A 15,594-nucleotide genomic window follows, 5' to 3' on the forward strand; every position below is an offset into this window, starting at 1 on the left:
AGATCAGTGTATTTAGATGAAAGCATTTAGTGTCTAAAGAAACTTAAAATATTAACTGGTACTAATTTTGTGAAAAATCCATGGAAACTTCACTATCTGCGTGGATGTGTAGAACAAAGAAAACCAAGTATTTTCATGTTTTTGGTTCTCACAAAACAAGTGACTGAAGAGCATGCTGCAGAATGAGGTGTGATAGCAAAGATCTTTCTTTAGTTCTGATGAAATGTGCCTTTTGATGTTACATGTGAAACGAACCAGATAACATTTTAATTAGAAAATTAATAAACCAGCTTTTATCTATTCCCCACAGATCGAAGGGTAGTATAAAAACACAAATTATAATTTTCATAATGTTGGCACAAATAACACAGTTCAAGGTTTTGGGAATGCTGAAATGCCTTGACAATGTCATAGAAAATAGAACAAGATAAAAATTTTAGATTAGACATTCTTTATCTTGAACACACTTATGTTTATTCAGGAACTAACAAGCAATATGAAGGTTCATGTCACCCTATGTTACCATGATCAGAGAATTTCAGCCCCCCCCCAGGAATTTTCAATTTGTTCATATTTAAACTTGAAGGCAATTAAAACATACCAACACTGTTTTCATGAAGAAAACTCATGATCAGTTGCTGTTAGTAATAAATAGATTCACTTTGCACTTTATAGGAACATACACAAAAGTGATGCTATCCACTATTGGAGGACCAAGACAGAACTTCAACTTTTACTCATGAGAAATATTGGGTGACAGAGATTGGTGCACCTCATCATATCAGTGTAAATGCACTTACTTGTTTAGGATGGAAAGAAATTTCTAAGAAAAGAAAAAACTCACTGACACTTTGTTATAGAACTATTCGTTACAGTTTCTTTATATTATTTGATTTTTAAATTGAATAATAAATCAGTAATTATTAACCTCAGATTTTTATATTCACTGTTTAAATTTTAAAGACCAAATATGACTATTTTTATGAAAAAAAAGTGTTTCAGGTTTGAAGAATAGACTTTATTCTTGGAGAAAGGGAAAAGAGGAGAAAATACTAGAAATAAACTTACCCAAGCAAAACTCACTGAGGTCAGCAAAGGAACACTTAAGGGTAGAGTCTTTTCTACTCTCCTCAGAAGTAACTGGGGGGATAAAAGAGACACTTCATAATTTGGAGAAATAAATGCATAGCTAGAATATGATTGTGATGTCTAAATGATACTTGGGATGAAAGGTTTTAATGTAATGTATTAAAAATTTAAAATATTTAAGTAACAGTTAAAATTTAACTTTCAACAAACCACCATCTTTGTTACATTTACCTTGTTCATTATCTTTAACAATTACCACTTTGTTGCACATCACTTTAAGTTGAATAAAAAAGATAGCATTGCTGTATTACTGAACATAAAATTCTAGTATTTTCAAGGTACACAAGAGAAGAAATTAAAGAGACTCATAAAGAAATATATTTTCATTAGACAAACACTCTTAGTGATATTCCCTAAAACTAGTAATGATATTCTGCTGTACTTGAAGACAGGAGCCTAGCATAACTGGAATCAGAGTGGCTTTACTCAGCAACTGATGAAAAGTGATGCAGAGACTCAAACACTAAGCAGAGCTTGGGGAGTCTTGTGGAAGACAGGGAGGAAGGATTGAAGGAACCAGCGGGGTCAAGGGTATCACAAGAAAACCTACAGAATCAACAACACTGGGCCATAGCGGCTCAAAGAGACTGAAGTGCCAACCAGAAAGCAAGCATTCAATGGACCCTCTGCACATATCTAAGACTTCATGTGGGATTCCTAAAGTGGGAGCAAGGACTCTCTCAGACTACATTGCCTGCCCTTTCCTCTAACTGAGCTGCCTTGGCTAGCCTCAATAGATGAAGACGAACCTAGTCTTGCTGCAGCTTGACATGCCAAGGCTGGTTGGTATCTGACCTCCGCTTTTGTGAGGAGCAAGGGTTGAGGCGTAAGTGGGGAGGGTGTGAGCAGAGAGGCAGGGAGATGGAGGAAAGGAGGGAGAGAAGCTGTCATCAGGATGTGAAGTAAATAAATAACTTAATTAAAAAGTGACTTACTCTTTTAAATTTAACAAAAAGTAACTGTAACTTACCATGTTCAGGTTTATCAGCAGAAAGAAATGTCACAGAGGTTGGAGCCTGAGATTCACTCTCAGTTGACTGAAACAGCGAGGCAGATTGACTCAAGCTTTTTGAGTGAGCATAGCTCTGAGCCAGACAGGGCAGAGATCTCCGAGATGGTTTTAAAGAAGCTTCAGTTGTTATCTCACTTTTGCTTATATTCATACCTGTAAATCCAAAATACTGAGTATTAGCAATGCATCAGAGGCCAATGAATACATTTTATACTGGTTGTTCCTTAAAGTAAAATATCTAGACGTCAAATATAAATTGGCTTCTTTTCCCCCAAAGGAGGAGTCGTATGGATATGGCATCTAGTTGAACTTTCATCATTTCAAGAGTTCTAAAACAAAAGAACCTGGACAAATAGTTGTGGAATTAGGATGGTAATTATTAGAACTCTCAGTGTGTAAACTTAACTGCTTAGGTTTGCAAGTAGAAAAACAAACAAACAAACAAAACGAAAAACAATTTCATTCCAAATTAATGTATTGAAAAGATCCTGTATTTGTATTTCATCTAAAAACACATATGATGAATTAAAACATCATTTAGAAGCTGTAAAAATCTAACACAGAATAGGACAAAAGTGACCAATGAGCAAGAAAATGAGGGAGCATAGCTGTGTCTCTATAATAGTTACTCCCCTCCTGGAGAGAGCTTGATATGCTCATAAAGTCAAATTTTACCAGGACTCTTTTTTTTTAAATTTGCATTTTGGTCATACCTCACAATTCCTCCCAGATCCTCTCTACTTCCTTTCCCACCCAAATTTCTCTCTCTCTCTCTCCCTCTCTCTCTCTCCTTCCTTCCCTCCCTCCCTCTCTGTCTCTTTCTCTTTCTCTCAAAATAAAAGACACGAATAAGCCTACAAGTTGAGATTTTACATGATTATGTTTTTAATTCTTTTTTATGCAAATGAAACATGAAACAAATAGGTGCAAGGAACAATTGTGAATTGATTGAAAGAAGTGCATCCAATCTTGTAGCTTTCTAGAAGTTTGGAATGACAATGAGATAAACCTTTATTCTCACAATGAATACTCTGAGCCACTATTAAAAACATTTCATGCTCCCTCTAACTAAGAACCTAATGATGCTTTAAATATTAAAATCAAAAAATAACAGAGAAAATTTTCTTCAAATAATTTTGGTATCAAAGAGTCTTGTCTTATACATTATTTTGCTTAAGAACCTCCAATATAGAAACTAAAGATTTGCCACTTGTCTTTTGTGCTGTGTTGAGAACTTTATATTAGAAATAACAGAAAATATATGTAAAATCTAAATGTCCTTTGGGATAAAATAAGGGAGATGCACAGATGGACGTTCAGGATAGCTGAGAGTCAGAATTTTGGGCTAAAAGCTAAGTGCTCTTAGAATCTCTCTAGTCTCGGGTTTCCTGACAAGCAGCCTTGACAAAGTCTGTGTAATGATTCTTTTTGCACCATAGCCCAACAACTTTCACATAGCTTTACAATAGAGTAACTCCTGCATTTCCCTTTTTCATAATATTTAAATACAAGGGGAAGGGTCACCTGCTTTTTGAATGGGCATTGAACACGGACTCTATGAGCATTCATATACTAATATATGAGAATAAATTATGATTGCCAATACAATGAGTGGTTTACATTATTTGGCTTGTTATTGTATTCAGTCATTCGTTCAGCAGATGCCATTTAGGCACTTGCTCTCCACAGTACTCTTTTAATATTGAGTATATAATGGGGGAGGGAGGTAGAAGTCAACATAGATGTCACCTGTTTATATGGCATATATTCCTGTAAAGTCAGACATATGTCAATCAGACATGTACATACATATGTACTGTTTGTGATTCTATGAGCAGGGAAGCAGTGATGTATAATGGAAAATAAAATATGGTTTCAGATTTCATTGATAGATCCACATTTTTCTTTTTCTGCATCTTCAATATAATGCTTTACCATTTCCTAAACTACTGGATGTTCCCACAGCTATTACAGAGAAGCCAATATGAGTTAGTCACCATAGGGTGACAAATAGAGACTAAACAGCATGCATGCGCAGATGCAGAACTTCAAAGAAACCTCCCACCTAACTTTTACCAACAGAAAGCAACCCGAGCACTTTTTCCATCAGAGCATAAAATTTAAGATCCTTCAACCCTTTATTACCTCCAACCCTACATTGTAAACAATCATTTGATTATAATACCTTACCATGTACATCAAAAGCTCTGTCGATATTTAATTCAAGATAGAATAACAATGGAACGGTTTGAATCTACAGAATGCCTTAGTGTCCTTGATTTTCTACACTCAAGTCATTTTTAATAAATGCTTGTCACGCCAGCCCAGAGTGTGCTGTTGTGAAAGAGATGGCCCTGCCCCATCTATGCTAGGCGGTGGCATGGTGAGGAATAACCATGCCTTCCCCTGCCCCCATTGCTCCCCCAGTGCACACACATGCACACACACACACACACACACACACACACACACACACACACACCTTGACTCTTGTCACCTATTGGAGACAGCAGATTTGACCCAGAAGTTAAAAGAGCTGAAGAGCTGCTGTCCATGCTGCAGCACTCTGGAGAGCAGGCCCTACAACTTGTCTGCTACATAGTGGTGTGGACAAAGGAGAGATGCCCTCCCTACACAACCACCTTTACTTCTTGCCATATATGGCAGAATAGAGAGATGGCCCCAAGGTAATGAGAGTTGGAGAGGTGATCCAGTCCCTTGCCTGTTTCAGCACTTGGAAAGCCAGGCTCTGTTAATTCCCTGAGCAGCACAGTAGAGCTGGCACTGCTGGTGTGGGTGCACTTGAGCTGGCCCCAAGGTCATGAGCATGGGAGAACTAGCTCTGCCAGTTGCTGATTGTGGCATTGGAGGAGCCAGCCCCGATAGTCAATGCTGAAGAGCTTGCCCTGATGGTGGTGTGTCTGTGGGGAGAGGGGATGGGAGCATGCAAGAGAGCTGGCAGGCTGACCAGTTCAGATATCACTAAGCCCAAGATACAGGGATTTAAGTTGCCCCACTTCAACATCTATTCCATCTATAAACTGCTGGCGCACATTAAGGGGCTGGATCTGTGGATCTAAAGCTGCAGAATCTCCATGATGTGGAGCAACAATAGGATATCTGAGAGGAGTCCTTGTGAGAAACCCAAATTGATAGTGTAGCAGAAGCCATAGACCTCCAGCTAGATCAATAACTCATTGCAATGAACATTTGCAAGCAAAGATAAGCAGGAAAAAGGGTATACTGTGGAGTATACTGTGACACATTACAAAAATTTTGGGGGGAGAGAGATAGGTTGTAAGGGCAGAGTGTAGGTGCAAAACTACAAGGAATTGAATGGGATTGGGGTTCATCATATGAAATTCACAAAGAATAAAAAGTTAAATAAAAAACTACTTTGCTCTTAGCCAGCACTTTTTCTCCTTCTGTTGGTCTGCTTCGTACAATTTCAATGAGAGAGTTTTTGTTTCCTCTACAGCTAAATTGCATATAACTTGTTTTATATTGTTTCCTTTGCCACAGAGCTCATTCCACTACAAGTCAGACATCCTAATAGACTAATGTTTCTTGTTATACATTCTCTTAGCAGCATATACCTTTCTCTGATACACCTTATGCCATCTGCATTTTTTGTGAGTTTATTATTTAGCATATTCTTTTCAAGCGTGGAACACATTGTTGAGGATAGGATCCATGTTTGTCTTGTTATCAAACTCACACAGTTTGAGTCCCTGGCACTCCACACATAACATCCAAGTGAGTATTAAGTCATACAGGAGTAGACGAGACAGAGAAAGCTTCACCAACCCAGAAAGACTAAAACCTCAAACGAACATGAATCATTCACTCTGCACTACTTTGAAACTGAAATGCACTATAATCTGTCTTCTACAATTGTGCCTTAGTTTAAAAGCTATTTTAGATTAAATATTAATTTCACATTTTAAATAAGACATTATTATTATGGGAACATTGAACAAGGGAGTAATTTAAATTGCATAGGTTATTCACAAAGAACCAGCACATAGGTTTGTTGATTTTTTGTATTGTTTTCTTTTTTTTTCTATTTCATCAATTTCTGTATTATTTTTTGCTGTATCCTGAATTTGTATAATAACTCCCTCTCCCCCATGACCATTACTTTCCTGCTATTGATGGATTTATCTAAGACATTACCACAGAGATCCCCATTGTTAGTAAATGTTGGGATTCTAAGGCTCAATTTTATTTCACAGAAAATAAACAAAACACAGACAACAGAGAGAAATCAATAGCACAGATATTTTTCCCCATCAAGTTTCAATTTAGTCAAATTCTTAAGTAGATTAGATGTAGTTCATAGTCAGCTTCCTATTTCTTTGAAAGATATCGTAATGTGTTCCCCTTCATTTGCCCCTTATTTTCACTATCTTGAAATTTTTTTCTATTATCTTCCAAATGGGCCCTTACAGATGAGAAAGGATTATTCTCTCAAGGAGCAATGTGTATGGTGTGTCCTGGGTGTCAATAATGTCTGTAGGTTTTAGCTACAAGTAATAGATTGTTTTTCTCTGATCACCTGAGTGCTCTCAAGGTGGAATCAAGTCATTAAATACCTTATAGACTCTACATGGACTGACCCTGGACTCTGACCTCATAGGTAGCAATGAATATCCTAGTAAGAGCACCAATGGAAGGGGAAGCCCTGGGTCCTGCTAAGACTGAACCCCCAGTGAACGTGATTGTTGGGGGGAGGGCGGTAATGGGGGGAGGATGGGGAGGGGAACACCTGTAAAGAAGGGGAGGGGGAGGGGCTAGGGGGATGTTGGCTGTGAAACCGGGAAAGGGAATAACACTCGAAATGTATATAAGAAATACTCAAGTTAATAAAAACAAACAAACAAACAAACAAAAAAACAAAAAACTCAAACAACAATATTTAACTCATAAAATTATAAGATGGAAAAGTAAGGAACTAAATAAATGTGAAGTATTAGGAAAATGCCTGGTACATAGCATGTCTCTTGTCAATATTTCATCACTGAGCCAAAGATACTATGTGTTAAGATAGTGCATGGTGATTATAAAAAAGACTGCTATGAACACAATGGAGCATGCATCCTTGTTATATGTTGGAGCGTCTTTTGGGTATATGCCCAGGAGTGGTATAGCTGGGTCCTCAGGTAGTGCTATATCCAATTTTCTGAGGGACTGCTGTGTAGAAGCAGGAGGAGGGGGATAGGATAGGGGATTTGCAGAGGGGAATCTGGGAAAGGGAATAACATTTGAAATATAATAAATAAAATATCCAATAAGGAAAATATATTGCATGGTCTGCAGAGTAAGGACAGGAAAGCTTCTGGAATGTTTACATAAAAAACCCCAACAGTTCAGTTTCTTAAAATAATCATATCTTTTTAACACAGGAACACATAACAATGAGATTATAATCTGAATTACATTCATATTCTTATTACTTGATGCTGTAACGTAGTTAGCATGTGTTGTATAGACATTTAGTTTTATATATAATGATGTATTGCCCATATTTGATATATAATTGATGTTAAACAACTTTATACTTTTAGCATTGTCATGTTTTTAATGATACATATTATTTATCGGATGTGATAATTCTAACTTTGGATATTGATATATAAAAAGTCAATTTCTAAGGGATACCATTATCACAGAAATATATTTCTTGCTATGGACAAAAATTTAAATGCCTTACATTGTTGAGAGTATAGCATTATAGCGCAGTGTTTGGTTAGTATGAGCGATGCCCTAAGCTAGTCTTCAAAGACAAAGAGACAAAAATACACACATGAATACACACAGAGACACACACACAGACACATAGACACATAGAGACACATAAACACACAGAGATATACATAGACACACACACCACACAGACACACATTAAAAAAATTATCTTTGGAAAATAGTATGTAGTATATATGTATTAAGAAGACATGCAGCAGGCAGCATATATTAAGAACATGGAGATAACAGCAAAAATTTAAAATACCATTTTAAATCAGAAACTTAACATATAAGGACAGTTAGCTGAAAGGTATTTGCATAGAGCCTAGGCTCTCCTTTCTAAGCAGGTATCACAGTCTTGAGACTACTTGCAGAGTATTAAATGCCTACTTGCCTTTAGTATTAAATGTCTCTATACTCTTAGACTGAGCAATCGACTCTGGTGATGATATTTGTGTAGAACCTTTAGAAGCTGGAGGAAGTAGGATACTTGGCGAGAGCTCTGATGTTATGTCTCAGCTGCAGTTCTTTTCTAATCTGTTTCCTGTTCTTCTAAGATCAGGAGTTCTGTTTGTGTATCATTAGCCACAATAAAGCCATGTGCCACTGAGCCATACACTCACAATGGATTGTATCTTTTCAAACTATAATAAAAAATTATTGTTTCCTCTGTTGTTTCTTGTCAGGTATTTCATCATAACAACAAAAAAGTTACCAATGCAGATGACTACAGGTTGAAATCACCAATCACTAATGACAATGATATGTATTAGATTGGGGAAAAATCAGCCACAAACATGCTTACACAGTTATGACTCTGCCACTAATCAGACAGGAGACTATGAAGGCTTGACAGACATTCATTGGTGGTGAATAACAAGTACCAAGCATGCACGCGTACACACACACACACACACACACACACACACGCGCGCGCGCGCATGCACGCACGCACTCATGCACGCACGCACACACACACAATCCAACAGAACCCCAATTTTTTTGCCTGTTTTAATTCCATTCTAATAGATTATCCCATCCCATCCCATCCCATCTCATCCCGTCCCCTCCCCTCCCCTCCCCTCCCCTCCCCTCCCATCCCATCCCATCCCACCCTATTCTCTCCTCTCTCTCTTCCCTCTCCATCAAGACTAACACAGATTCAATAGCTATCAATAGTTATTTTAGTAGGAAGATCTTTAAAATGGTAATGAGTGTTCACAAGATGCACCCAAGTATAAATTTAAAACTGAAACTAAGTGTTAAGCTTACAAATTCAAGACTCCCAACACTCGCAGTAAAAGATTTATTTAAAGCAAGCTATCTCAAAGCTAAACCACCAGTTAATCAGTGATTTTTACACTGCATATTTTCACTAGTGTTTATTAATCTATTAAGCACTAGCAGCATGCTTGGCCATGCATCAAGATAATTCACATTTTCAAAACAAATTCACATTTTTAACTATCATAGCTCAGATCAAGTTTTTTTTTCCCAATCATGGATCTTTCTTTTGTATAGAGATCAGAGAAATAAAGCTACTTATGAAGTGAGGTTGGATTAGTGCCTCTTTTCTGAGTAAGTTTTTTGTCATTTAAAATGTAAATTTTACACCTTTAATTTTTCAAAGCTTCTATATGTCATAAGACATTTTCAGTAGCTGTTTATATATGAATAACACAATAAAATAGTTGAAAGATTTCCTAAAGAAATGCTTAAGGGATAGTCCCCTGTGTTCAAAAAGAAGTAGCAGTTCATGAAATTATTGAATAAGAAATGAAATTTGAAAATTGGTAAATTCTCTAAAAATTGGAGTCTAAAAGCAATAGCAAATGCTATCTCACACTTCATGGGCAATTTCCAAATATAGAAAAGTATTCTGATTGAGGGCAATAAGTGAGGATAAAGGTTCATTCTGAATAGCCGGGATATGCTTTACACATAATAGGGCTGACTTAAGAATAAAGAATACTACATCCTTTTTTTTAAAAAAAATATGCCATCTAACTCTTTCTTGTTTGAAAATTATAGAAATATCAACCAAAGACAGTCTGGTTGTTACTGGCATCACAAATAATATTGAGCATGTAGTAAAATCCTCCTTCAAATTATCTCTACTCTAGCTCCTGAAACCAAAATTTTCCACTAGGAAATGTCACACGTGCTGTCTTCTGGGAGGAAAAATGGCTATATTTTAAATAGATTACCATGTAATGGTCAATTGAAGAAATTTCAGAAAATACCACATCATTATACCGCTAAGTTTGCCTAAAATGTTGACTTTTTGGTCTGTTCCTAGGTTGTGATGCAAGACAACTTCTGAATGCTTCACCAGAAAAGACAAGGTACCTTTAGGATTTTGCTTTCAAACTGACTCTGCATAAGGTTAGCTTAAAAAAAGACATTTTAGAAATAATCATTCAGTATAAATTTCTCATTCACAGTACTTGTTTATCATGTCTTCAAAAAATAGTAATTTTTTTTGCTAGCACCACTATGGTTTCTCATAGAAATGAAAAGTATTTGCATCTCCTAGCTTCTGAACATTTTTGCCTAGTCAGGCTAATAAAATCTTTGAATATTGTGGAGACATCACTACAAAAACTATGTCTTTATCTATCTTATCCCGGTCCATTCTTTTATTTTCATCTATGTTGGCATAGGAGTTCTGCATTCTTTATGGAAATGGATACTAATAAGAACACATCTTGGGTTCAGATTAGGATACAACAGTAAAATCCCATCGTGCTTCTGGCAAACTGCAAAGTTACAAAGTTTGTGCTCCTGCCAAGAGGACTGTGGCAGCACAGGCTGTTTCATTCCAAAGACTTTAGGAAAAGCATTTGCATTCTGTTTGAGCTACTCGGACCCAAAAAGGGAACCCATACTATACATTGCTGAAGATGTCAGGATTTCTCAAGAGATCCATGATATCCTACATGTCTAATATGGCACTTTGAAAGTAAAAACCTGAGCCAATCACATCCATGCACGCATGCTATTGATGAAAGCAATAATTTAAGAGGGAGCAATTTCGTTGGTAGAATCTGAACCCAAACACACTGTGGCTAGTGTAAGCAGTGCCGTATCAGGGCACAACCTGTTCTGTATTTTAGCCTCCCTTGAACATTTGTAGCCACAGAACTTCCCACTTCTTGCCACCTGCTGCTGTTGTTCTTATGTTCTTATGTGGGCTTTGCCGTGCTGCGCCAAAAGCTGGAAATTTATACATCTGCTTCGGAGCACAGCTTGATATTTCATAAGCGGAAACTAATTTTAAGTGCTCATACATGGGTAAACTTATTCCACTAATGCTAAAAGAAAATGTCTCAATTATTCTCCAGTCATTCCAAAATAGCAAAATCTCAGTTACTGCTGCACGCTATTTTAAAAACCCAATCAGTTTTTAAAGATGAGGGATATGTAACAGAGACAAATAGTATTCATCATCATCACTCAATCATTCTTTTACAGTACTAACAGAGAACATATTACCCAAGTCCTTTCAATCAGGGTTATGTTAGAGATTTTTTTTTTGCTGAGTATATTCTAGTTTCATTAATATCATCTATGATTCATGGGATAACTTACTTTGTTTTTTATTTTCTTTAAATTATTTTTGATTTACATAAAATGGAACTCACTCTCTGCTATATAGGCAAGTGAGTTATTCCCTTGCTGTGTACAATCTTCCTGGGGAGCATGAGTAAATGTCTATGCATCCTAGATAAGACACCAAGGCTAGAACCAACTCATGATCCCACCCAAGTATAGCTTGCTTTAACAATAAATTTATTTGGTGAAACAATGAATTTATTATAGGAGCATGGTGTAGCAGGGAGGATGAATGGCATCAAAGTAGTCAGACTATCTAAAAGGCACACTCCAAAAGGAATGGAGATGTCTTTATAGCTACATGAACAGAGTTCCTTCAGTAAACCATCCATAATCTAGTACCTTCCAAGACAACATACAGTTCTGACGGATTTATGTGCGAGGACAGCCCATAGGGGAGTGGGTAGAATCTCAGGTGAATGTCTAAAGATCCTCATTACAACATCCTATGATGGAACTTTATTTTCTGTAATCATAGGGGTCATTTGCATGTAATCACAGATATTCTGATTAAGATGGTGATGGCTGTTGAGCTAATGATGTGTCTGAGCTAAGCTCTCAAGTGATTGAGGTGCAGTCATGAGGACCTGAATCCAGACTCCATCACCCACATAAAAGTCAGGAGATGCACTGAGTATCTACAATCCTTGCACAGGGGAGGGTAGAGTGGACAAAGGTAATCCCAGAGTCTTGCTTGTCAGCCAGTAAAGCTTAAACTACAAGCTCTAAGTTCAATGAAAGACTCTCTTAAAAATGATGTAGGTAATGGACAAAAATGAAAGCTGAGAAGATGGGAGAATAGCATCAGTTCAGAGCATGATGGAGTGGCCATAATGAAGGTGCTGGCAAGATTGGATAGGGGTGTGGGTGGGGTGGGGTGGAGAGGACCTGAATGAGTCTATGGGGAGCAGTCCTGCGAAATCTGCTGTACAGACAAGAAGTCTGTCTGCCAAGAGACAAGGCAGCAAGTTAACACACTGAACCACAAGAAACAAATACCAGGGTTTCAGGTTACCTTGAAACAGAATATTTAGAAATATTGTATAGGTTTCTAAAGCCGTATGTTTCTATAATTTTCTGCCCAAATAATATATAGTTTATTCGTGTTAGTATTATGTTAGTTTTCCTCCTCCTCCTTCTCCTCCTCCTTCTCCTCCTCCTCTTCTTCAGTTTATTTTATTGTATAGGAGTACACTGTAGCTCTCTTCAGACACACCAGAAAAGGGCATCAGATCCCATTACAGATGGTTGTGAGCTACCAAGAGGTTGCTGGGAATTGAACTTGGGAAGAACAATCAGAAACAGATGTGGAATATCTTAGGGAACAATGTGATGTTCAGAAGGGCACACTCTTATTAGTTAAGCTAGGGACCTCTTATGATCATGGAACAAGAATAATGTCAGCACTGACTGATGTGACTCTCATGATGATTGATTTCTAATACCTATTTTGCCTTCAGCTTCCTGATATGATTTATTAATAATTGTTGATGAATAGATATACATTCTGAGACTATAAGGTAGATATTACTTTTTTAATATGAAAGTTTAGATTTGTGATTCTTTTAGGAGTTTTAAAATATTGCTTTTAAAGATAAATAATAAAATACTCCTTTCTGTGTAACTGTAAATTTCTGCCTGCTAGTAGGAGAAGCCAGCTGAGAAAGCTACTTTGCTTGTTTATACTTTGTTAATCTATAACAAGTTGCTTAGTTAGAAATGTGCATGGGTTCTTGGGAATACTTTGTTTTTTTTACCTGTACTATATAATGCTATCTCTTGTAAAGGTATTGGAGGAACACACTGTCTTTTTATAATCTTTTACTAGAAGAAAACTAAAACATAATCACATTGTAATTTTATACTGCTTGAAGGATTTTGTTGGAATATGTAAGCTGTGGAAGAAAAATGAAGTATGGGGCTGGCATGTTGTCTCTTTCATCCATCAACTATGTGTATGTGCGTGGGGGCGTATATGTACAAAGTTTGTATGAGTGGGGGCTGGAACATTGTTCCTTACCTCCATCAACTCTGTTTATGTATGCACATATGCAAAGCTTGTCTGGGTGTGTTTGGAAAAAAATCAATATAGGACTTCCCCATGGCCTCTGGCATCAGTGCTATACCACAGATAACAGCATGGTCTCTGGTGGCAGTAGAGACCATGAAGATCAACATGATCCTCTGCCACAGCACGGGCCAGGGACATCCTCATAGCACTCAGTGGTAGCACAGGCTGAAGTTAGAGGGAAAGAAAGCTACTTCTGCCATGAAGACTCACAGTTGAGACTTAAAAGGCCTATATAATACCACCCCCTCCAAAAGTAATAGCCTAGACAGAAAGACATTGAAAAGAACTCTTAAAAATTGCAATAAAGATGCTGAAATGCAGCTCTCCACAACTAATAGCTTCTGGTGGGAGTGCTGGTGGGGAAGGACTCAGTTTTCTTTAAGGGGCTCTTTACCCACTGGTAGTTTGACCATGCCCCAGTAAGTACATGGCCAACATGAAGTGGAAGTGTTTTTCCTCCTCCTCCTCCTCCTCCTCCTCTTCCTCCTCCTCCTCCTCCTCTTCTTCCTCCTCCTCCTCCTCTTCCTCCTCCTCCTCTTCCTCCTCCTCCTCCTCTTCCTCCTCCTCCTCCTCCTCTTCTTCCTCCTCCTCCTCCTCTTCCTCCTCCTCCTCTTCCACTTCCTCCTCCTCTTCCTCCTCCTCCTCTTCCTCCTCCTCCTCTTCCACTTCCTCCTCCTCTTCCTCCTCCTCCTCTTCCACTTCCTCCTCCTCTTACTCCTTCTCATTTGGGGGTCGATAATAAGATATGGAGATGTGGACCTAGGAGTACTGAAAAGTGAATATGATTGGGGTCATGATGTAAAATTCCCAAATAGTCATTAAGAATATTATGAAAAAGCAAGCAAGCAAACAAACAATGTAGGAAGTTATAAAGACTCCCAAAGCTGGGTGGTGGTGGTACAAGTCTTTAATCCCAGGACTTGAGAGGCAGAGGAAGCAGATCACTATAAGTTTGAGGTAAACCTGATCTACAGAGATAGCTCCTGAACAGCCAGGACTACACAAAGAAACCCTGCCTCAAAACAAATCAAAACCAAGCAAACAAAAATCAAACCAAACAAACAAACAAAAACTCCAAACACTAACTCTAGTCTTCACAGATGCATGTGCAGATTAATGCATGTGCACACCAATGTACAAGTAACACATTCACATAATACATTCTTAGATAATTTTTATCTAACGACCATGTACCTGTAATCATACTGTACGTATATTTCAGTATTACATTCTTTCTCACAGTAAAATGCATTTGATAATGTGCATCTGTGAGCATCAAAAAGACATTTCTATTATAATTTTATCTGTATATTATTGTGTAAAAAGATGGATTTTATTATGACATTTTCATTAATGTTATAATACATTTTGACCTTATTTACCCACCTATTATCATCATCTCTTTCTGATATCTTACATTCCACTTTTCAGAAAGTCCCAATTCTATTTTAATATCATTAAAACAAACAAATACCCTATTAAAGTCTACATATGAGAGAAAACAGTGCCCAAGCTACTTCATACTCCTACCCCCAGCATTGTGTCAGGGTTCCTTTTCTTCACAGGCAGCCAACATTTACTGCTGTTTCTTTTTTTGTTGTTATCTTGGAAGGAGAGAAATGGAATCTTTCCTATACTTTTGATTTTCATTTCTTTAACAGTCATGCATTTACCATGTATATTTTAGTTTGCTTGTTTGGTTATTTGTGTGCTAAGTGATCAAAGTCGGGTTTGCTATGACTGATCCACATTATGATCTTTGGTCCCACTTTAAGGGCTAAGATTAGAGCATGTACAATGACTTTCCTTTGCATTTCCTTTAAGAACTGTCTCTTCAATTAACTTTCACATCTATCAGTTTTGTAAGTGTGTGTTGTTTAAACTGATAATTTGTTGATCTCTTACTGGTGAATATAAAATTCAAAGAGAGATGAATATAAGTGTAAACAACTGAGTTTTATCAGAGACAATGAAATAGAAAAATCAAATAGAGAATGAA

General features: G+C 37.3%; 1 protein-coding gene across 1 annotated transcript in view; it reads right to left on the reverse strand.

Moving 5' to 3' along the window:
- Ano3 (anoctamin 3) overlaps positions 1–15,594 on the reverse strand; it is a 314,454-nt gene that overhangs the window by 235,796 nt on the left and 63,064 nt on the right. Inside the window, exons 2-3 of the mRNA XM_039106460.2 lie at positions 2,120–2,314; positions 1,069–1,140 (exon numbers count right to left, since the gene is read on the reverse strand). Of these exons, the coding sequence (XP_038962388.1) occupies positions 1,069–1,140; positions 2,120–2,314 (267 nt within the window). The remainder of the gene's footprint in view (positions 1–1,068; positions 1,141–2,119; positions 2,315–15,594) is intronic.

This window comes from Rattus norvegicus, chromosome 3 (assembly GCF_036323735.1).
Source record: "Rattus norvegicus strain BN/NHsdMcwi chromosome 3, GRCr8, whole genome shotgun sequence".
Lineage (NCBI taxonomy): Eukaryota > Metazoa > Chordata > Mammalia > Rodentia > Muridae > Rattus > Rattus norvegicus.